Source organism: Delphinapterus leucas, chromosome 7 (genome assembly GCF_059928025.1).
Source record: "Delphinapterus leucas isolate spDelLeu-1000000601 "Yukka" chromosome 7, BTC_Dleu_Yukka2, whole genome shotgun sequence".
Classification (NCBI taxonomy): Eukaryota; Metazoa; Chordata; class Mammalia; order Artiodactyla; family Monodontidae; genus Delphinapterus; species Delphinapterus leucas.
Genome location: NC_143135.1, coordinates 89040717 through 89065776, shown reverse-complemented (window position 1 = coordinate 89065776; position 25060 = coordinate 89040717). Strand labels below are relative to the sequence as shown.

At 39.6% G+C, this 25060-nt stretch overlaps 1 protein-coding gene across 1 annotated transcript; it reads right to left on the bottom strand.

Moving 5' to 3' along the window:
* Positions 1–668: 668 nt before the first annotated feature.
* On the bottom strand, positions 669–23282 carry DLAT (dihydrolipoamide S-acetyltransferase). Its single transcript, XM_022558993.3, has 14 exons — positions 22932–23282; positions 22394–22495; positions 21567–21691; positions 21268–21421; positions 18452–18578; positions 16191–16378; positions 14941–15094; positions 9068–9135; positions 7795–7887; positions 7323–7430; positions 6643–6758; positions 2529–2691; positions 1415–1551; positions 669–876 (listed from the first exon to the last, which is right to left on the bottom strand). The coding sequence occupies exons 1-14, from the start codon at positions 23208–23210 to the stop codon at positions 747–749; spliced, it is 1944 nt and encodes a 647-aa protein (XP_022414701.2). The 5' UTR covers positions 23211–23282; the 3' UTR covers positions 669–746.
* Positions 23283–25060: the final 1778 nt, after the last annotated feature.

The window sequence follows — 25060 nt, the reverse complement described above, 5'->3', positions numbered from 1 at the left end:
TAATTATAGAATTCTGCTCTCAGAATGACACATTTCAATTGTTTAAATAGATACCCACACAAATTCTCACTTATACCAAGTAGCTGGCTCATATTTATATCTTCATCTCAAGAGGGGAAAACAACCATTTCTGAATTCATAGAAAAATAAACAAAGAACAGCTGGTGGAACAGTTCTAAGAAAATGTTGACTTTTAAAATTTCACTTATTTTCCTTTTAGTTCTATATGCTTCCCATCCATGATAAACCGAGATTATGTAACAGAAAATTTTAAATTAGGTTTATGTTCCAAAATCAAGCTTCAATTCAAACCCTTTCTCCAAGAAAACTAATTTTCCCGACTTCTTCTCTTTTTCTCAAATCTAAACAAAACATTTGAGGTAATTAAATTTCAAAACCTCAAGATCTCATCAAGGTTACTTTTATGTGCCTGTCTCAATAGGGAACCACAATTCTACCTCTACATTTCCCAGTGGAAGTCCTTATGACCCAAGGGCTAAGCCACATGCCCCTTGACTAGGAGTATACAGCTTAAAATTTGGTATTGATTAAATGTGCACAATATTTGGATGTAATTGGCATTTTAAAAAATTCAGTAATGCCCATTACAAATAACTTATCTGGACAGACTCAAAAGTAACTGGTCAACCTTAAAATAAAAAGAGAACCACCGTTTAATAACATATTTATATCTTGGTAAGAATGAAGCAGTGTGACCTGGGAAAGTCTAGAAATTCTTGGGTTAATTATAACAACATGGTGATAGGTTTTTCAAGGAACTTTCTAAACTCAGCAAGCCACTGGGCTCCAACTGCTCCATCCACAACCCGATGATCACAACTGAGTGTAACAGACATCATGCTAGCCACATCAAATCTAGAAAAAGATAAAAACATTATTAGGAATTCTGAAAGCAATCACTAGATTTTAGCTAGTAACCAGCCCAAATGACAACACCTAACTTATAATCCCAACCAGGTAACATTATTTTCCACCTATTCTTCACGGGCTGTACACCTCTAGCTCAAATTAATAGTTTGAAGAAACAGACCAGACAGCCATCTAGAGGATACAGGTCCGCAAACAACAGCCCTCAGACCAAATCCCACAGGTTTACTGGAATACATTTATGTATTGCCTATACCTGCTTTTACACCACAATGGCAGAGTATTTGCAATAGCCACCGTATGACCCAGAAAGCATAAAATAATTTACTAACTGGCTCTTTAAGAAAAAAGTATGCTGACCCCTGACCTAGAGTAAACAAGACTTCCCATCTCAAACAGTAAAATAAGAAGAGTTGTTGACTGAAGCTCCAATATGCCATGGCAATAATTATAAAAACTGAGACTCAAAAACAGGTATATTGTAATGAAAGTGAGTTTACAACTCCCTCTCCATTTTGGCACTTACCCTTTTTCATTATCTGCTGGAACCAGTCTATCCTCTGAAGCACCAATTGCCAAAATACATGCTTGAGGTGGGTTAATAATAGCAGAAAAGTTCTTAATTCCAAACATTCCTAAATTTGAGATCGTAAAAGTGCCACCCTAAAGAAAAAAAGATTAAAAACAGATCATGGTAACTGCTTGTCAACATAAATTAGAAAAAAATGACAAATGTTTTGTGAAAAGACCTTAAGATAATATTTTACTTTAAGGACTCTCAACAACATGGATTGGACCTAGAGATTATCATACCAAGTGAAGTAAGTTAGAGAAAGACAAATACCATATGATATCACTTATATGCGGAATCTAAAATATGACACAAATGAACTTCTCTACGAAACATAAGCAAGACTCACAGACAGGGAGAACATACTTGTGGTTGTCAAGTGGGGAGAGAGGGTGGGGGAGGGATGGATTGGGAGTTTGGGATTAGTAGATGCAAACTATTATATATAGAATGGATAAACAACAAGGTCCTACTGTATAGCACAGGGAACTATATTCAATATCCTGTGATAAACCATAATGGAAAAGGATATGAAAAAGAATGTATATACATGTATAACTGAATCACTCTGCTGTACAGTAGAAATTCACACAACACTGTAAATCGACTATACTTCAATAAAATGAATTTTAAAAAAGGATTCAACTACCATAAAAAAGAAAAGGAAAATGGTAAATATATGAGGGGATGGATAATTAGCTTGTCATGATCACTTCACAGTGTATACATATATCAAAACATCAAGTTGTACACCTTAAATATTACAATTTCTATTTGCTAATTATACATAAATAAAGCCGAAAGGAAAAAAGGAATGAATGGAATACACTTTACTGAAAACATACAACTATAGCAATATGAACGAAAGTCAGTTGCGTGGCTTTTGCACACTACTTGAAAATGTGTTATTTTCAGCTTTTGATAGGTTACTCAATTTTTCTTTATTTTCAAGACCTTGTGTCAGTGAGAACACAAGGCAGAATCAAAAGGCAGAAAATGCAATAGAAACATAATGCCAAATTTTAAAATAACATAATAGCATTCAGAAGATAAATAATTAATACCTTACCTGGAACTCATGTGGTTGTAGTTTACCCTCTCGTGCTTTGGTTGCTAAAGAAACAACATCATTAGCAATGGTTTCCAGTCCTTTTATGTGTGCATTAAATACAATAGGTGTGATGAGTCCTGCAGGGGTACTGACTGCAACACTGATATCAACAACGTGATTTCTATTTAAAAAGAAAAAGAAAAGTAAACCTCAATAATCATCAACAATGTTTAATTAAGAGTTTGTTTTAGGTTACCCAAGAATAGTGGTATTTACTTCAGTTTGTGCTACTTTTCAGCCAGGGAGAGCTCTTTCCTGGTTTTTAAATTTTGCTGTGGCCTCCCTTAGACCTGCACTTTTAAAAAATGAATGAGAGATATGTCAGTAGGTTGGTTTCACACGTACTCACTAACTACCCCTCATCTGCCTTGACTAACACCATGGGTACAGGTGGGGAAAAAAAGGTTCAGCATCCGTGAGAATTAAAAAGAACTCCTTAGATTTTGAAACGAAATGGACTGGCTGGAGCTGAGTCTGCAAGCAGAACTTGAGCAGATGAACGGAAGAGTGAAGGGAAAGGACTCCATGGTGGGAGAAACAGAAGTACTCATGTGGTAGGGTGGTGGTGTTGTCTCAAAACATAAAAGTAGGATTCTTAATCCTTTCTACGCCATGGGGCACATTTGCATTTGGGTCCCTTCTCAGAATATATTTTTTAAACACAGAAAACAAAATACTCAAATTACCAGAAAAAATTCCCCCAAAACAAACTATATTGAAATTCAGTTATCAAGCTATTCAAAAAACAAAATTTGATATATGCACTTCTGTATTAACTCAATAATCTTGCAGCAGGTCTAATTATGGCTATACTTTTGAAGTAGTGATAAGAAAAAAATATATTTTAAGATATCCGCAATAACTACAATGTGATACGAAAGTAACTTGATTTTTATTTGGTCATCAGCACAAGTACTATTAATACCTCTTTGATTTGTTCTTTATATTAATAATGGGAGGAAATGCTAAATTTCAGTTAAAGGTTAGTAGAAAAGAATGACTTCCCCCCCGCAACCAAGTTCCCAAACTCCTGAATTGTATCAGAGTCTCCTTAGGGGTCGTCTATGTAAGGGCCTCTGCTAAAGTGATCTGCAATAAAGAAAAAGTTAACAAATGCTGGTGAGGATATGGAGAAAAGGGAACCCTTGTATACTGTTGGTGAGAATGTATCAACAAATTGGTGCAACCACTGTGGAAAAAGAGTATGGAAGTTCCTTAGAAAACTAAAAATAGAACTACTATATGATCCAGCAATTCCAATCCTGGGAATATATCTGGAAAAAATGAACATACTAATTAAAGACATGGAAGAAGGGACTTCCCTAGCAGTCCAGTGGTTAAGACTCCAAGCTTCCACTGCATGGAAGCAACCCAAGTACACACACACACACACACACACACACACACACACACACACACACACACGAATATTACTCAGCCATAAAAAAGAAAGAAATTCTGCTATCTGCAGCCATGTGGACAGACTTAGAGAATACTTAGTGAAATAAATCAAAAAAAGACAAATACTGTGTATCTTATATGCGGAATGTAAAAAATAATACAAATGGATGCACATGCAAAACAGAAACAAACTCACAGATACAGAAAACAAACTAGTGGTTACCAAAGGATAGAGCGAAGGGGGAAGTGACAAATTAGGGGTATGGCATTAACAGATACAAACTACCATGTATAAAATAGATAATCAACAAAGATATATTGTATAGCACAGGGAATTATAGCCATTATCTTGTAATAACTTATAATGGAGTATAATCTGCAAAAATACTGAATCACTATGCCATACACCTAAAACTAATATAATATTGTAAATCAACTATACTTCAATTAAAAAAAAAAGAAAAAGTTAAAAACTTCACATGAAGGAAGAACTCCAGCTCTTTGGAGATTATGGGGACCATACCCCCCAGTGTGCCCAAGCTCGCCAGAGGCAGCAGGCTTTTGTCACTTGCAAACATAGGGACCTGCTCTAATAATACAGTGTGTGACATTTAGCAACTACCGTAGCTGGGCTCTGGCCAAGGTATCAAACAGCAAACACTTCTTTCTTAATTAAATTACCTTGTCATTACAATATTATTTGTTCAATAATCTTCCTCCTAAGAGAGTAGGGATGGTGTTTCCTATCTTGTTCACCACTAAATCCAGCAAACAGTATATGTTCAATAAATATTTGTTGAATAGCTGTACGAACAAATTGAAGGGCATTTGGTAAGGATTAATAAATAATTTATAGAACTTGCCCTGCAATGTCCATCCTTTCATCTACGTAGTGTTTCCTTCACATATTCCTAAAAGATTAAACATAAATTTACCCTATGACCCAGTAATTCCACTCCAAGGAGTCTACCCAAGAGAAGTGAAAACATATGTCAACACAAAGAACTGTCCTCAAATGTTCATAACCATGCTCTAAAAGATATGTCTATGTCTTAATCCCAGAATCTATTAATGTGACCTTATTTAGTAAAAAGGTCTTTGCAGATGTAATTAAGTTCTTGAGATGAGACCACCCTAGATTATCTGGGTGGGCCCTAAATCCAATGCCAAGTGTCCTTGTAAGAGACAGAAGAGAAGACATGGACACATGAAGGCCATGTGAGTTGGAGCTGTGCAGCCACAAGCCAAGGTATGCCTGGAGCCGCCAGAACGGAGAAAGCAAGCAAGAGTCCACCCGAGAGCCTGTGGAGGGAGCACAGTCCTGCCGACACCTTGATTGCACACTTCTGACCTTCAGAACTAAGAGAGAATAAATTTTTGTTAAGCCACAAATTTTGTGGTAATTTGTCATGGCAGCCCTAGAAAGCTAATATAGTCTCTAAAAATATAGTAAGACCCTCAGATGTTCTCTAAGAGTGGGGTGACCAAGGAAAAAATTAGAATCAGTAAACCATTTTTCAGTCCTGTGAAACACGTTTAGAATTCTCTTGGGGAGTTTCAGAAAGATTTCATGATGAGTAATTTAAAAATTAGCCCCTCTTAGGCAATCATTAAAATCAGGTCGGTATTCATGGTATACTATACTTCCTTAGTCATAAACAATTTTTCATAGTCATAAAGATATTAACACTGAATACTGATTTGTCCAAAATTTGTGCTACAATCAATTTGGTAGGATGATGGGTTGTGTGTGTGTGTGTGTGTTTGTAGAGAGGGTAGAACAAAGCTAAATCTTAACCTTCTTTAATAGGAAGTCAGTTGATAAAGTAAATGAAATGAAAAATTTATGAAAGGCAACAGAAAAATGTTTAGAAATAGGAAAGTAAATACCAAAAGAAATAACAATTTAAAGGCTGTGTTTGCCTCTTGGGAGTGGACCTCAGATTAAAGGTTGAGCAGGTCACCATAAGCCATGAATTAATATTCTAATGTACACACTATTATTGTAAAAAAATTTAAATTAATAATATAAAAGCATCTACATAGTAGAAAAACCTTGGCTGAGTCAGAATCCTGGTTCCAATCACAGTTCTGCTACCTACTAACATATTAACTCAGGGAGTAACTCAACTTACTGAGCCTCAGTTTCTTCATCTAGAAAATGTGTAAAACCACCTAACTCATAACGTGGTCATAAGGATTAAATGAGACAACATGTGAAAGACACCAAGAGCACCATGCCAGTCACATGCTACCATAATATTAACAAATACTGTGTTTTTGGTTTTGTTTTCAATTTTGCCTCCATTAAAGTTTAGCAGAACTCATTGGTGAACAAAACCATTTCAATCCTGCTTTGTGAGAGTCATTATCAACTTAATTATACATATTTTACACTTATCTCCCTTTTCTGAACTCAAAGAATCTGTAGTCTTTACTAACTAAATTTGGCATTATCTCAGAAATAGCTTTATGTTGTTTTCAAATTGTCTTGCCTGTGGAAGCCATCTCCCCTCCATCTTCTGCTTCTCCTTACTCCCTATACTCCTAGTTATACGTGAGACAGCACACAAAACACTGCTGACGGATATATATGTATATGTATGTGTGTATATATATATATATATATATATATATATGTGTATACCTTCCCCAGAAGTGTTATACTTACTGTCTTATAACTGTGTCCAGCCAAGAAGAATTTGCTTCAGGAACTTTTAAACATGCCAAAGCTGAAGCTTTTATAATGAAGTCATTGACAGAAATTTTGCTTCTCCCTTCTAACATCTGCAAAGACAAGAAACCATAGTAGTTTCTTAAATTCTCTTCTCAAAGACTGAAACTATATAATCTTGAGAAGGTGGGAGGGGGTGGATATACCGATGTCCTGAGGTGGAAAGGATGAAAAGAAACCAAAAGTTGGTTTTCTTCATCTATTTTAATGTAGACCATTACACCTGTACGTTTCCTGCTAAGCACTGCTTTAGCTGCATCCCATAAGTTACTAAGTAACTAAACACTAAGTAGGTGCTTGGTACTAACTATAAACACAAAGTAAACATACTAGTTCCTACCAGAAGAGACTCAAGTAGTCTCATAGGATCATAGGGACTATGTTAGGCTAAAATGGATCCATAGCAAAGTCGACTTTAATCATAAACTTTAATCAAGGGTTAGAAAATGAAAATTCTCCAGGATACTCTCTGTCAGTTAAAATTAAGATGACATCCATTTTTCCATTATCAATTGGCATTTGTAACAAAATACAATATATGAGCAAAAATGTAAATATTCAGTGAGGGAAAACAAGATTTTTAGAATTTATGAAGGTAGAATTTCCAGACCTTTTACCTTATTAAGTTCTTTCCGTACCAACAAAACTTCTCCCATATTTACATCAACAGAAAGGTAATAATGAGGTATGGTTTGCTTAGATTGCATTAACCGCTGTGCAATAACCTAAAATCAAAGAGATTCAAAAATCAATTATCTTGAGTTGAAATGAGACCTCATCTCATTCAGGGCTCTCTGTTTGCCCCTTTACCTTGCTCCCTGGTAATGCTTACCTCAAGCATTATTAGAACTGGAAGATGGAGGACTGCAACATAACTTAGCCCCTTCCAATAGTATTTAATCAGAACACAGTGTTTGTGTATCCCAAGAATTCTATTGGCCAAACCAAACACCTATTAAATGAATCATCTAAGGTTCCCAATTTTAAAAAAGTCTCTTCTTAGTGTTTCAAACTGTGGATGCAACTGAACAATCAGAGTAAAGATGTCCCCAACAGCTTTGGGTCGAAAAGTTATGGTAATACTCTTACTCGGCGAATGTTGCTGATTGGGATATCTGTGAAGACACCTGTAGGAACCGGCGCCACTCCTGGACTCGGGGGAGACACAGCAGCTGCTGGAGTCTAGAAGGAGGTAAAAAAGTTCTTAGTCTTAGCATAAGCAACTGTGAACAACTGTTAGTGACTCTTTTACAGATGGCAAAGTGAAAATTAAATGGTTTGTAGGAAAACAGCTATTTCTATCCCAAGGGAGCAAAAGGGACTCCGATTTGGACTGTGCTTGTTTAAGAGTTTTGTTTCTAATTTTCATACTTAGAATTGGGTAATCATGTTTTAAATGTTTCTATGACTAGTTTATATCAAAATAATTTTGTTTTCACAAAACTTTCTTCAATAAAAGCAATCAAAGCATTCCTAAATTGAAAAGATTAAGAGATAAATACAAAGAAAGTAATGTATTTTCCTGAATACTGTTAAGAAAAAACAATGACAGGGGCTTCCCTGGTGGCACAGTGGTTAAGAATCCTCCTGTCAATGCAGGGGACACGGGTTCGAGCCCTGGTCTAGGAAGATCCCACATGCCGTGGAGCAACTAAGCCCGTGCGCCACAACTACTCAGCCTGCGCTCTAGAGCCCGTGAGCCACAAATACTGAGCCCACGAGCCACAACTACTGAAGCCCGCACGCCTAGAGCCCATGCTCCACAGCAAGAGAAGCCCGTGCACCGCAACGAAGAGTAGCCCCTGCTCACAAAAACTAGAGAAACGCCACACGCAGCAACAAAAACCCAACGCAACCAAAAATAAATAAATTTATTTAAAAAAAAAAAGACGAATCTTTTATTTTAAAGCAAACATCTAAATAACTAAATCATTTTCCTTACTTATAGTTGATTATTTTAGCGCCTTTACTGATCAAACAGAGTTGGCTATGTGGATTTAATGCCCCTGTGAACTAATTAACTACATAAAACTCAAACACTAGCCAACCAACTTGCAAGCATGCTTTAAAAAATAGGGCCTGAATAAGATGATAAGTTAGGAAAAATTTAGTATCACTACTCAAAAAAGAACAGAAACAACTTGGAGTGGATTTCAATGTGTATATCATCTTTGCTTTTGTGTATGAATAACAGCACATTCATATGTACTTATTACTAGCCAGTGAAATTAGACAAAAGAAAACACAGTTCTGATTAAGCTATTTCATTCATAAATAATGTGTGCAAGGGTTTAACAGGCTGGACAAAGCACTCTGCAGGGACAAACTGCAACCAAAATTTAGGAAGCGAAATATAACTCACAGGAGCAGCTTTAGTAGGCACAAAGGAGTCGACGTCCTTCTTGATGATTCTGCCATCTGGTCCCGTCCCTGGAAGAGACACAGGAATACCACACACATGAGAGCGTACCGCTAATTCCTCAAGGAGATCAGCACTGTGATCCTGAAGTGCAAGTTCCTAAAGGTTCTCTAACAAAGACCCTCTAAAGGGGCCACTGCCTTAATCATGCCCCTTAAACTTTTCCCTAAAAATACGCCACAACTACTGTTGCCCTCCTCTCCGTTAGCTCCAAAACACCCTTTCTGAAACCCTGGAATAGATCTCATTTGGGTTCTACATTCATTTGCTCATAAACAATTCCCTTGCTACAGAGTCGACAGATATAACAATTATTTTGGACAAATCAGGCAAGTCAATTGTTTTTACCCTGAAATAGCATGAATAACTCTCAAATGCAATGATCTCATCTTTAGAACCATTCATTCTATATGTGGTCTCCATTATTCACAGCTTTCTCACAGTAGCCAAGGCGCTATATTGGCTTGTGTTAGAGATTATGAAGGAAAAAGGTGCCATGTTACACATGAAGAAAGATCTTCAAAGTTCCCTCAACAGGCTTAATTTTACTTTCATTCAATTTCTTTCCTCCTCCCATCCACAACCTCTTAGGTTTAACATTACACCTAAGTAGATAATCCTGAACCTTAATTCTAAGGAGATTCAGAATTTAGTTATTAAAATACCTTTTACACTGGCCCACTTCTAGAAAATATTTGGTCAAATTGATTCATCTTCCCCCAAGGCAGACTTTTAAAAGGATTCTCGTTGTGTGCAGTTCGTCCCAACTCCTTTCCTTCATTATGAAAACTGAGTTGGCTAGGATTGTGTTTATCCTCACCAGGAGCTCTAGAACAGAGGCAGCAGTACGCCTATTAGATTCCCTTCCTTATAAAAGACAGAAACCATAACCTCCCCTTACAATCAAGGCTGATCTGGACACTGTAGCCCCTCAAGATGAGGAAACTACAGTACCACCTGCCTTATACTAAGCTTCATCCACCTATAAGAATTTCCTATTAGGAGTTAGCTGAAATCTTTGAAATTCTTTTGTCTCTCTCCCTAAGAAGGTACAACAGACCATCATAAAGCAATATGGTATAAAGGGAAGAACACTAGACTAGGAGTAAAAAACGTAGGGTTGTTGTCAAACATAAACTAGACAGATGACTGTGGTCACTTAATCTTATCTGGTCTTTAGTCTCATCTGTAGGACAGATTATCATACCAGCCCCTACTCATGGGAATGCTGTGAGGATAAAATGGGACAGTGATGTGAAAATGCTCTGCATCAAAGAAATATAAACCATAATATGGGTAGCTCTGAGACAAATCAAACTCTGAACATCAGGGTTTAGGCTTTCAGAACAGTTTCTCCCCAAATGATGACATTTTGGTCAAATTTGGTAAGCAATCTGTCCCTGGGGGAAAGGGGTAAGGGTGGGACTGGAGATTGAGTTCAATAACCAATGGCCAATGATACAATCAATGATGCCTATAAAAATAATAATTGACCCCTATAAAAATAAAACTCTTGAACAACAAGATTTGGAGAGCTTCCGGGTTGGTGAGCACATTAATGTGCTGGGGGCGGGGGGGTGCTCCCAGAGAGGCACGGAAGCTCAGCACCAACCCCCACTCCCCATACTTTGTCGCATGCGTCTCTTCTATTTGACTGTTCTGAGTTGTATCCTTTATAATAAACAGGCAATAGTAAATAATGTGTTTTCCTGAGTTCTGTGAGTCATTCTAGTGAATTATCAAACCCGAGGAGGGGGTCTTGGGAATTCCTGGTTTATAGCCAGTGTGTCAGAAGTATGGGTGATCCTCAGGCCTGGCATCTCAAGTGGGGGCAGACTTGCGGGACTGAGCCTTTAAACCTGTGGCGTCTCGGAACTTCCCTGGTGGCGCAGTGGTTAAGAATCCACCTGCCAATGCAGGGGACACGGGTTCGAGCCCTGGTCCAGGAAGATCCCACATGCCACGGAGCAACTAAGCCCGTGCGCCACAACTACGGAGCCTGCGCTCTACAGCCCGCGAGCCACAACTACTGAAGCCCACGTGCCTAGAGCCTGTGCTCTGCAACAAGAGAAGCCGCCGCAATGAGAAGCCCGCTCGCCACAACTAGAGAAAGCCCGTGCGCAGCAACGAAGACCCAACGCAGCCAAAAATAAATAATTTAAAACAAAAACAAAAACCTGTGGAGTCTGATGCTAACTCTGGAGAGTGTCAGAATAGGATTGAATTGTTGGATACCCACGTGGTGTAGAGAACTGATTGCTGGTGTGGAAAGAAAATTACATTTAGTGTCAGAGGTGGTGTCATAAAACACCAACCACTGATCCTCTCAGCTCACTTATTTCAGGCCACTCACTCCCCCTCATGCAAAATTTCTTCCAGTCCACTAATTCCTCTGCTCTCATCATGCTGTCAAGCCTCCTGTCTTCACTTCCTCCTGACCCAGCCTACAGCACTCTATGGATCACTGCTATAATCACTCCTGGTCAAACTCTAAAACGTATGCCTTCTCAGTGCCAGCACCAGAGTAGCTTAATATTGCTGGGGGAAAAAGTACACACTAGCTGAATGACTGTACTATAAATTCAGAGGCACAAAACTAAAATAGACACACAAAACTACCCAGAAATTAAATTGTTTCCCTTGAATTCACTTTCCCTGTCTCTGAGAACACTATTTCACAATCTCTCTAATCTCAGACCTTCCCACACTAACTCTCCAGCAGATCCCCTCACCTTATACTTTTTTTTTTTTTTTTTTGGCTGCGTGTGGGATCTCAGTTCCCTAACCCGGACTGAACCCAGGCCACAGCAGTGAAAGCACCGAATCCTAACCGCCAGACCACCAGGGAACTACCCCCTCCCTTTACATGTTACTGATCAAATAGCAGGAACCAGAGAGGTACTCTCCTCATCCGCTACCACCAAACCTATAAACCTACCCCATATTCTCTTCTCTCCTATAAAAGTAGACAAACTGTCCTAATTTCTACCCCAAACCAATCCCATACCCTCTTACATTCTCAAAACCTTTGTACCTTGCCAAATTATTCTGCTCTTTCTCCTCTTCTACATCACCAATTTATCCCTTTCTACTAGACCACTGGTTCTCAACCAGGGCAATTTTGCCCCCAAGGGGGCATCTGGCAATGTTTAAAAATATTTTTGGTTGTCCCAAGTGGGGTATGCTACTACCATGTAGCAGGTAAAAGCCAAGGACGTTGCTAAACATGCTACAATGCACAGGACACCAGCTGCCACCCCGCCAACAAAGAATTACCTGGTCAAAAATGTCAACAGTGCCACAGCTGAGAAACTCTACACTAGACCTGTTCTACTATCACTCATTTCCAAAAGCTCTCTCTTGAGCCCATATGCTCCCAAAAGCTACATTTCTATTTCTATGCCTTCCTTCACAGCAAATGTTCTTGAATAAGTTGTCCACAATGTTATCTCCACTTCTTCATCCACTTTTCATTTTTCAAGCTGTCCAGACCAGCGTCCACTGCGCATTTCTTTTGAAGTTGCTGTTGTCGAGTCCCCATATCCAATCCCTGACTAAGTTCTGTTGATTCTATGGCAGAAGTGTATGTTGAAGCTGTCCATTTCTTTTCATTTCTACTCTCACCACCCTTGTGTAAGCCACCATCATCAGCTCCAGCAACAGCATCTTAACAGGTGCCTTGGCTTTCATTTAATCCATTTGCACAGAGCAGCCAAAATGATCTTTTAAAAATATAAATCATTTTATGCCACTTCCTCATATTAATCTCTCAATGGCTTCCTACTGTATTTTAAATAAAATTCAAATACTATCATAACCTGTAAAATCCTTTATGTTCTCACCCCTGAGTTTCTTTCTGACCTCATCTCCTACCACTAGATCCTTTGCTCACTGTGCTCCATTAACACTGGCCTCCTTTCTGTTCCTCAAACATGCCAAGCTCTTTCCACTTCAAGCTGGTCTTTGCCCAAAATGGTTTTCCTCCAGTTCTTCACATGGTTGGCTCATACCTGACTCATCTTTCAGGTCAGATCAAATGTCACCTCATCAAAAAGACCTTCTCCAACCACCCCGTCCAAAAGCAGTCATGACTACACATATATTCACCCTGTTACTCACTAGTATATCACTTGGTTTATTTCTTTCTTAGCATTCAAATCATCTTACTTAATAAGTTATTATCATCATAGCTAATGCTATCATCATAGCTAATGCTTTCTATGTATGGGCACTGTTTATTAACTTATTTAATCCCAACAAGCTATAAGTTATTATTTTTATATACAAATGAAGAAACTGAGACACAAAAGGTAACACACCTAGTGTTCGACAGAACTGGGTTTTAAATCCAAGCACTCCAGCTCCAAAGCCAATACTCTTAACTACTATGCTATAACTCCCTGTCCATTTAATTCTTTATTGTTGGTAATATGATCATCTGAAACTGGAATCTTGTCTGTCTTATGAACAAGTGTTGGATACATAGACAATACTCAATGAATATTTGTCTAAATAAATGAATCACTTAACTCTAACTGCATGGTAAGAATATTGAGATTTTTCCACTTAAATCTCTCCTAAGGCAGTCAGTATTGCTAAATATCTAATAAATGGTCCTTGTTTACTTGTCTAAATTCTTCAGATATAATTATTAACCTAGTCCCTCCTCCCCTTAAAATGTATTCCAATTTAAATTGCTGTCCCTGATTCTAATCACAGGTACATAAAGAATGGCAATACACTAGTGAAATAATATTAAGGTGAAAAAAGGGTCTTCCAATATTACAAGAATCCTCTGAAGTAAAACAGCGATAATATTCTATTCTTGTGCCTTTGGGGATTGGCTTGCTTTCTAACCATAAAAACAATAGATTGCAGACAGATGATAACCACTGATGAGTGCTCATAGCTGGACAATAAAAAAATGGGAAATGATAATTCTTACTTCAATAAATGTTATGCAAATTAAATCTGGTAATTAAAAGACTAGCACATAGTATTAGCCATGAAACCATGTTCCAGGAATGGTAATTTCCCCCCTTTGCCAAAGTATATTAATTACCTTACATTAAATTTTAGCTTAAAACATTTAAATGCCAGCCAATAACAGTAAAAATGTGAACAAAACTAATATGTTTTGAGTACTTATTACATTCTAGATACTGTTCTAAGCACTTCACCTGTTTTAATGTAAACTATTATCTAGTTTTACAGATGGAAAAACAGATGGATTAAAGTAATTCATCAAAAGACATATTACACAGAAAATGATAAAGCCAGGATTAAACCCTAGATGGTCTGATTCAAGACCCCATGCTCTTATCACTAAGCTACACTATCTCTCTGGGGAGGAAAAGATAGGTAAGACATTTTCCTTTGCCCTCAAGGGGCGTTAGTTCAGTTTTGTATGAACTTTATTATTTTAAGTCACTTCAAATCACCCCAACTTCATGTTTTGTTCTGTGTATTACTACATTCAATCAGCCTAGCACTAATACAGATTTCTTATTATATAATCAAGTACCATAACCCAACTCTGCTGAACAAACACATCATACTTTCACCAACAATTAAGCAGTTCCCGTTAACAGGGAAGGAAAAAAAGCTATCTAAATTATATAGGTAGCTCTTAGACAGACTAAACAAAGCACAGTAAATTTTCCTACTCTTTGGTGGCACCAAAGGAGATATTTCCCTCCCTCATCCTTCCCCCGACTATCGCAGATAAGATGACTATATATAGTTGTACCCTCTGGTCCTAAGGAAGAAACTCTACTAAATTTTAGTAAAACCCCACTCCATAGAAACAGACTTACCTTTTACTTGTGTAAGGTCAATCCCTTTCTCTGTTGCCAGCTTCTTTGCAAGAGGGCTAACAAACAACCTTCCCTTTAGTCCAGCAGGAGTAGCTGGGCGGGTGGCTGAAGGTGTAGGGGCTACAGGTTGGGGAGTTGGAGGAACAGGGGCTGCCTTTTGAAAAAAGTTACAGATTGTTAATTCACCACTGCAAAGATTGGTCTGAAAGATTTAAGAGTTTATAGTTTATTTAGTAAAACCTATTTTAATTAAATAACTTTCATCTTTTTTCCAAATATCAAATGTACATTTTTCCTGCTTACCCAACATAATACAGCAATATGAATAGAATAACATTATTTTATGTCAAAGACAGAACAAAGTCAAATTCTCTAACTCCATGATTAACAAAGAGAGGCATGGAATTTAATTTTGGTAACCAGTATATAACATCCTTATAGCCTTTCTTCACTTTAATCACTTGTCCCTTCTTTATTCTCATTCTCTTATATCACCTACATGGCTTTTGTTTTTACTTAACCTAATTCCAAAATAATAAATTATTCTGGAAGGTTCCATGTTGAAACACATTAAAAAATAAACCACTACAACTACTTGCCAGCTCCCCATATATGTACGGCAGTCAGAAATCAAGTTTTCTCTGACAGAACTGTGTACCTCATCTAAACTCACATGATTCTACACCTGCAGAAGCTTCATTATAGTGTTACTGATGCCTGGAATTCATACAAGCTCATGTTATAGGTATATAGTATACAGTGCATAGAGACAGACTAAATTCTATGCAAAATAAGCCATTTACGTGAAGGTTCCAATGTATTACAAATATAAGCTTGACCTACTATATGTTAATACCAAGAGGATTGACAATGACAAAAACTACAAATTCTACAGAAAATCGGAGACAAAGCATTACCTTCCATATATATATATATATATATATATATATATATATATATATATGTATCTATCTACACCTGAAGCAGAAAAAGAACATGTCACCTCAGCTTTGTTCTCGGCAGGACTCAAGACACCAGGAAAAAACAAAAGCTATACAAATCAAACTATTGACCATTATGTGAATGGTGCAGTGCCACACACTGTGTAGGTCTCCACAAATGTTAACTATCTCCTTCCTTATTCATAGAATCTTAGAGCTGGAAGGAACCTAGAATATCATCTACTTTAATCCCTTAATTTAGAGATGAATAAGGTTTAAGTGTTCCCTCAATTCTAGAAGCATACCTACCGGGGATGGGGTAGGTGGTGGTGCTGGTGGTTTTAAATCAGTTACTTCAGTTGGCCGATAGTCAGCAAATGCTGGTATATCTGCCTCTTTTTCTACAATGATACAGAGTGGGGTTCCTAGAGGGACATCTCTTGTACCTTCAGGAATCAGGATTTTTGCTAGGTAACCTTCTTCCTGTGCTTCAAAACCTTAAATAGAAAGAAAAAACCATTATGGAACTTAAAGGACTCCACTATCCTACCAAACTCAAAGCACAGTTTTAAGTAAAAGGTTCTTCTTCAAAGTAGCTATATAACCTTTTGCAAGCTATTTAGCTTCTCTGTGTCTCAGCTTCTTTACCTACAAAATGGGAATGACAATAGTACTTACCTCACGGGGATATTACAAAAATTAAGTGAACATTTTCCAAGTACTTAGAAACAGTACCTGGCACAAAGTAAATACTAAATAAATATCTGTTAAATAAAACTATAAGAGATTACACAGTGGTTAGTTCTGAACGTTTTCTTTAAAACATCCCCAGGGGCAGCCCCTTGCAGACCCACAAGACTCCAAGATGGCATCAGTTGTACTGCTAAAGATCAGAACCACATGGTTAAATTAAAAGACCTACTATAGTTGATAGTGACATGGGATTACACCCCTAAAAGCATCTTTGGAACTTTTTGAGAGGCCATACTTGGTATTACACCAACTATTTCATTATGAAGAAATACAGCATAACTAGAGCTTCTGTGGTGTTGACTTTATTCAGCTACTGCTTTTCTTTTCTTTTTCTGGCCACACGGCTTGCGGGATCTTAGTTCCCCCACCAGGGATTGAACTCAGGCCCTCGGGAGTGAAAGCATGGAGTCCTAACCACTGGACCGCCAGGGAATTCCCAGCTAGTGCTTTTCTTACAAGGAACTCAAATATGAAGAGTTCCGAAAGTAAAACTAAAAGAACCCATTGGAGAGGACAACTTTTGCCTTCCAGATCTTGGCTTTCTGTGGCGTTGTGCCTCTCCCTGACAAACACATCTTTGATGAATCCTTCCATACCCCAGTTGAGAATTAATACACAATACAAGACATGTATAAAAAGAAAAGACTCCAAGGCCACAATAGAGTTTAAAGAGTTTGACCAAGGTAATACTTCTCTAGTGACCAGAGTCTTTAGAATACTAGTCTCTACAGCAACATTGGTATTCAAGTTAAAATGCAAAGCAGATCTATTTTTGCCAGGGTTTTTTTGTTTGTTTCTCTCTTTTTAACAAACAGAATCCTTTCTTCTAATAAAATCTTATGGGAGGAAGCGCAATATGCAGAAAGATAAAAAGGAGGTGTCCTGGTGGAAGTGGGGGAGCGGGCACGGAACAGTAGAGTGCTGCTCCTTAAGTTCTCCTTTGCCTCAACGTGCCATCAAGGGTTTGAATAACAAAATCTGAAAACAACCACTGCAGAGGATGCCCAGAATCTCCTACTGCATCTCTGAGAACTGGACAGGAAATACATTTATCTACAAATATCTAGGGCTTCCCTGGTGGCGCAGTGGTTGAGAGTCTGCCTGCCGATGCAGGGGACGTGGGTTCATGCCCCGGTCTGGGAAGATCCCACATGCCATGGAGCGGCTGGGCCCGTGAGCCATGGCCGCTGAGCCTGCGCGTCTGGAGCCTGTGCTCCGCAACTGGGGAGGCCACAACAGTGAGAGGCCCGCGTACCGCAAAAAAAAAAAAAAGAGAGAATACAAATATCTATACATGGTATGACAAATATGATTATCTATATGGGTTTTGTTCTAAGCATAAAAATAAATCAGAGAGGGAATAAAAGGAAATGTGATATGATATCTGAACAGGTAACACATACATTCCATCACTCATTCTCAAACTATGAAAACAATCTAAGCCCTGCTTTCAAGTCTTCCCTCAAAGTCATCTGAAATTCTTTGGTATTTTCCTGCCTTTGATGTTATTTTCTCCTGTTTCTTCTTTTTTCCCCCTTGCCCAGTTTAGACAATGATAAGGCTAATAAATAAGCAAACTCTGGCCTAAAAATAATCCCTAAGCTGACATATCCTTGATCCAATGAGACTACATACAGTATGGCACTGACAAATCCAACTATGCACACTTTTGTTATGAAATATTCTGTTCCAGGAAATGAATCCCAAGAATTAAAATTTTTCATGTTATCACTCACTCATTATAGGATAGGACGGCAATCCTCTTCCCTCATTGGAAAACTCAGTGCCTCAACCATTAAGAGCTGAAGAAATCTCACCTATAGTGGCCTTGTCAGTCTCTATCTCTGCCAATAAATCTCCTTCACTTAGCTTCTCACCCACTTTTTTTTCCCATCTCTGAACTGTGCCCATGGTCATGGTGGGAGAGAGGGCAGGAAGAAGCACCTGTAGAAACAAACACATTTTATTACTGTGTAATACTAGGAAGCTGTGGACACAGTGGAACTCAGGCCAGCAAACAGTTTTATGGAATGATAGTGACTGTGACCATCCAAATTCCCATGCCCCCACAGCAGTAAAAGCCCACTGCCTCAAGTATCCCTACATGTGAAACTTTCAAATCTCAAGCTTTTATAGTACCAGCGATACTCTGACCCACCTTCGAAATACTTTTCCACCCTCCAAACGTAAAAACAATGGGCAGATGGGAAAGAGTTCTTACTAAAAATTAATTCCTCAATAAATATCTAAGCACAGAACATCTTTTCGTCTTTCTTAACACTTAGATTAAGCTACAGTTTTTCATTTTCACAGAATGACCTTAGTCCAGACTTTCCACTAAAATTTTACTGTGTGCTGTATTGGCATCTATCTTTTCACTCAGGGGAAACTGAATTTCTCCCAAACTTGCCAGATACTTTTTCAAGATAAAAAAAAACTCTTATTAAGAACTGTTTGGGACTTCCCTGGCGGTCCAGTGGTTAAGATTCTGCACTCCCGATGCAGGGGGCACGGGTTCGATCCCCTGGTCGGGGAACTAAGATCCCACATGCCACACGGTGCGGCAAAAAAAAAAATGAATGAATGAATGAACAAATGAACAAACTGCTCTTACAATAGTCACTTCCACCCCAGTAAAATCTAAACATCAGATTGGCTGATCTAAATTTAAAATTGCTTTCTTATTTATATGGCTTGTATGTCCACTGAATTTGGATGCTTACTCATTATGGGTTTTGTTGGCTATCTTTTAGGTTTGTTTTGTTTTGTTTTGTTTTTTTGTGGCACGCAGGCCTCTCACCACTGTGGCCTCTCCCGTTGCGGAGCACAGGCTCCAGATGCGCAGGCTCAGCGGCCATGGCTCACAGGCCCAGCCGCTCCGCAGCATGTGGGAATCTTCCCAGACCGGGGCACGAACCTGCGTCCCCTGCATCAGCAGGCGGACTCTCAACCACTGCACCACCAGGGAAGCCCTCTAATTAACAACAGGATTATGCTGAGAGAAAAATCATTTCAATTGATGATGTCTCAGGAAGGTGAGGGGGGGGAGTAAAACAAAACTTAGAACTCTAATTAGAAAATTTTTAAAATGTTTTTCTAGGTCAGAATTATCTATCTTATCTATCTACCTACCTACCTACCTACACCGGGTCTTAGTTGCGGCACTCGGGACCTTCATAGCTGCGTGCAGGATCTTCATTACGACCTGCAGAATCTTTTTTAGTTCCCTGACCAGAGATCGAACCCGGGCCCCCTGCATTGGGAGCATGGAGTCTTAACCACTGGACCACTAGGGAAGTCCCTCATCTTCATCTACTTCTTAAAAATTAGTGGATCCAATAATCTCTATACTGTATCTTAAAGGATAATTAAGACAGAACCCTAAAACTTTCACAAAAAGCCAAAGACATAAATTATAGAGAAATGTACTGTCTTGTGTAGTGAGACAGAATATGTGGAACAGGATGAGATAAATGCGTGAACTGACCACCAGGCAAAACTTTATAATGAGTGAATGTTAATAAAAGACCATGGAGGACTTCCCTGGTGGCGCAGTGGTTAAGAATCCGCCTGCCAATGCAGGAGACACGGGTTCGAGCCCTGGTCTGGGAAGATCCCACATGCCGCGAAGCAACTAAGCCCATGCGCCACAACTACTGAGTCTGTGCTCTAGACCCCCGCGAGCCACAACTACTGAGTCCATGTGCCACAACTACTGAAGCCCACGCACTCCAGCGCCCGCAACAAGAGAAGCCACCACAATGAGAAACCTGCACGCCTCAACGAAGAGTAGCCTCCCCTCACCGCAACTAGAGAAAGCCCGTGCACAGCAACAAAGACCCAATGCAGCCATAAATAAATAAATAAATAAATTTATAGGAAAAAAAAAGACCATGGAATAGAACATGATGTCCAAAGGAGAAAATTATTCCTATACAAAAATTTCTACAAATAAACTAAGTGAAGGAAAGTTCTAGTCTTAATCCTTTAGAAAAAGTGCAGCTGGCTTTTATCCATTTCCAGTATCTGAAACACAAATATAGATGGGATAATCTTAATATCTAATAAACTAATTAGCTTCTTATAAACTGATTTAGTTAATAGAATCAACAGTGACTATATTTACCACCTTCAGCTTTGTTGCAATGTTATTATATATGTCTATTTGACACTTATTCTTTATTTTAGTTCAGTCTTTTATTAATACTACTGGACTACTTCACTTACTCTTAGAAAATAGAATACCACATGTCAAGGAAAAACACCAATTGGGAACTTTCATTCAACAGACAGTACTTGGGGCCTACTAAAAACTCTTATTTATACAGGGAGTAGTATAAGTACAAATCATCCTCAAAATCTAACAAAATGTTCTTGAATGAGAAGTACCAAACATTATCCTATCTGCTACACTGAGGCTGTGAGAGGTTAAAAGAACTAGCCAGGTTCACACACCTGGAAATAACCACCAGGAATAAAAGTTGTCAATTTGCATGTTTAAACCTCTATTTACTTTCAAATGACAAAAACTAGCCATAGTTAATGCCAGTTCCCAGGATGTGAGAGCCACCTATGAAAAATAATAAATGAATAATAAATTTTCTAGAGCAAACACCCAGAGGCTGAGCCTCACCTGCATGTGAGGAGGATATGAGCTACCAGGAGCCTGAGCGGGAGGTGCAGGTGACGGAGCAGCGGCAGCAGGGGGTGGTGCTGGGGCTGCTTGTGGGGTAGGTGCTGCCGAAGAGTCCAGTGTATAATTTTTAAAGGCCTCAATATCTTCAGGTCTAAGGAAGAGAAAGAATGCATAAGTATAAGGGGGTTACAAAGTGCATTCAGTAGTCTTAGAAGCCTTTAACTAACTTCTCAATTCTGGGTTAAAATACTCCACTTGAGCATCTAAGTTCCACAGATTGCCATGGTACTACTCACTTTTCAACTGTGATACAGATGATTGCTCCAATTGGAACATCTCTGGTACCTTCAGCAACAAGTATCTTTGCCATGTAACACTCCTCCAGGCTCTCAAATCCAACAGTAGCTTTATCAGTTTCAACCTTTTAACACAAAAGCAGGAGCTTAGACTTCTACTGCCAGTATGAAGTTTATTAGCTTGTGTCTAAAATCATACAGTTCAAAGTGCAGTAAGTCAGAAAGAAAAAGAAAAATACCACATGCTATCACTTATACGTGCAATCTAAAATATGACACAAATGAACTTATCTACAGAATGGAAACGGACTCCCAGACACAGAGAACAGACTTGTGGTTGTGGGGTAGGAGGGGAATGGAGTGGGAGTTCGGGGTTAGCAGATGCAAACTATTACATAGAATGGATAACAACAAGGTCCAATAAGGGAACTTTATTCAGTTTCCCGTGACAAACCATAATGGAAAAGAATATTTTTTAAAAATGTATATATATGTATAACTGAATCATTTTGCTGTACAGCAGAAGTTAACACAACATTGTAAATCAACTATACTTCAATTTAAAAAAATCATACAGTTCAACAGTCATGAGAAAATAAAGCCTCTATCACAGGTTTGAAAGAATTACTATTAAAAATAGCTTAGCTAAAAATCAGTTTGGCTAGCTGCTGCTAACTTATTTAGCTAACCAACTTTCTCTAATATCAAGTTGTAAAAAACATCTAAGTTTCTTAAGCAAAAGGGATAACTACTCACTCAGGAAGTTAATGCTCAGTTTAGCTAAGCCGGTCCCTTCTAACTCATTTCCATATTTTAAAACAACTTACCTCTGCAATTAATTCACCCTCATTGATTTTTTCCCCTTCCTTTTTCTCCCAGCGGGCTATGGTGCCTGCCTGCATTGTGGGGGAAAGAGAGGGCAATGGAACCTGGAGAAGACAAAGGAGAAATACGAAATTTACAAAGAGCTACCTAACTCTCATTCTGGTTTAACGCTTCACTCAAGTCACTACAATTTAACGCAAAGAGTTTGAGTCCCAAGACACAGTGGGCACTGGGGATATAAAGGGGGTTTCTGCCACCAGAAGCTCTCCACCAGAAGGACAGGCTTCCTGCTCCACAGGCCTGCGTGGGTCTCACAGCATGTACTCAGCAGACGTTCCACATACCACCCCAGGCTTGGCGCTCTTCAATGGAATAGGTCAGGAGAAGGAAGCTCAAGAGCTACAGCAAAGCTGGGTAATGGAGAAGGGACACTGACACGCAGTATACTTGGAGGGGGATGGAAGATCACTGACTGAGGCCTCTGAGGAAGGATCCCATGAAAGACAACGGGGTCCCGCGAAGGACAGGTATGGGGCTCACCTTCTGATGCGGGGGGAGGCTATACCAGCGGCACCTAGGAGATCCCCAAAGCTGCAGCAGGACGCGATTCCGCGGTGTGGCCCAGGAGCTGGGGCTCCAGCCGCAGAGTGCCCGGAGCCTGCCATACCCTGTGGTCCTGCTGCAGCAACGAGCCGGAGCCGAGCCAGCCTGCGGGGTCACGCACCGAGCTCCCGGCTCCTCCCGCAAGGCCGTCCACCGAGCCCCAAATCCTGCCCTTGGTGCTGCATTCTGGGCCTGTCGCGCACAGACGCGCCACATACTGCCGCTGACCCCCACACCCCAAAGCCAGCGCCGTCTCCGAAGTGACCTCTCCAAGAGCAGCGCGGCGTTGCCGTCAGCCGCACCGCGCGGCCGCAAGTTGTCGTAAAACGGGCTCCAAAGATTCGCCTTACACCCTCCGTGGACCAGAACCGTGTAGAACGTACGGTCTTTCTCCCGGGTGTCGGGGAAAAGGGTGGCCCAGGGCGGGTACTGTGGAGCCACGAGTGGCAGGGGCGTTCCAGCGGAGCTTCCGCAGGCCGAGTCTGGAAGAATTAGACGTGGAGAGGAGTGGCAGGTGGTGGGCTCGCAGTGGTGGCCGCATCTCAGAGGAGGACTTCACCTAAGCGCTGTGTAGGGCACGGCCGAAAGGGAGGGGCCTAAAAAGGTGGCGAGAGCGGGGCTGTTAGAGGCAGAGTGGTCTGAGGTGGGCTGAGGGGCGTGGCCCCGTTTTGAGGAAAGAATGGGAAGGGTCTCGAGGACCAGCCGGGCGCGGAGAGCCTGCGGCCGAGGGGCGGGTCTAGGCGCTCCGGCAGAGAACGGGGCATCACTGTGCTCGTCGGATGCGCCCGCAGCCTCAACGGACCCAACCGCCACCAGGTTTGGGGCGTCGCTCCGCGCAGGCTGTACCGGGTTACAAAGATTTAATTTCAGGTTTGTAGCCCAACAGGAAACCGGGGTGAACAGGTTTTCCAGCCAAATGATGTGAAGGGCAGCCGAATGGAAGATATATTCCCACATTCTAGAGTACTGTAGCAGGATTAAGCATATTCTATGTATGAAGCTACAAGTTTACAAAACAGATTTCTGTTTCGAGTTTGCCATGTAATCCCGTCTACCTACATTTGTTAGGTACCCTTCTGTGTAGGGTTATCCTATAATTAGAAAATGTCTCATTTCTCAGCTGAGAGTGACATTAAACTAGAAGGAAGCACGTGTTATATTTATATCCCTAAATCCCCAGTGTACATCAAGAACACAAGAAGTAAGAAAAACCAACATTTGAAAACGTGTTCACCTTTGCTGGTAATTAAACATTTGGAAAAATAAGGCAGCCAGAAGGCACTATATCATACCTACTTAAATTGGAAACTTTAAAAAGTCTAACATCTCAGTATTAATGAGATTGAAGAGAAGGAGATGCATTCGTCGAGAGGTTGTTTTTAGAGATGGTAGGATAGTAGGGAAAAAGAACCAGGGAAAAAATGTTTGCACATTTCCCCCAAATCCTATTCTAGTATCCTTAAGGCATCCAAAATAAGGTTAAAAAAAAAAAGTTTTAATATCTTCATGACAGAAAAATAATTGGAAAAACGTTAACTATCCAAAAATGAGGAAAAGATTAAGCAGGCACGGCTGTCTGGCAGAATAATATGCAGGGAGTACAAGTGAGAAACAAAATTCCCAGATTAAATGGAAAGGCACATTTGAAATACTAAGAGTAGAGAGACTTCCCTGGCAGTCCAGTGGCTAAGACTCTGCACTTCCACTGCAGGCGGCGCAGGTTCAATCCCTGGTTAGGGAACTAAGATCCTGCATGCCCCACGGTGTGGCCAAAACATTAATAAAATAAAATAAAAATAGGAGTAGAGCAATTATATTGTTACCATAATGTAAAACTACTTATGAGTAACAACTGGAAGAAGCAACGTAAGAATAATTGTGATTAGTGAAAGGGCTTATACTGTAACTGTAAATTATTATAAAAATGTTAACGATTTTGAATTGGCTAAGATATCTTACTACAGTACTTCCACTGCATTTGAATAACTGGATCTAAATTACTTTAGTCTTTGTATGAGATGATCTTCAGTTTGCTGTTCAGTTACTTAGGTAGCCTTGCTTAAACC

What these genes read in the sequence shown, in the direction of transcription:
- DLAT (XM_022558993.3), bottom strand. Translation starts at nt 23,210, where the DNA reads ATGTGGCGCGTCTGTGCGCGACAGGCCCAGAATGCAGCACCAAGGGCA. An exon ending in ATCTGTATCACAGTTGAAAA is followed by an intron (nt 21,422 to 21,566) that starts GTGAGTAGTACC and finishes TCTCTTCCTTAG; the next exon opens with ACCTGAAGATATTGAGGCCT. An exon ending in CCAGCAGATAATGAAAAAGG is followed by an intron (nt 877 to 1,414) that starts GTAAGTGCCAAA and finishes ATCTTTTTCTAG; the next exon opens with ATTTGATGTGGCTAGCATGA.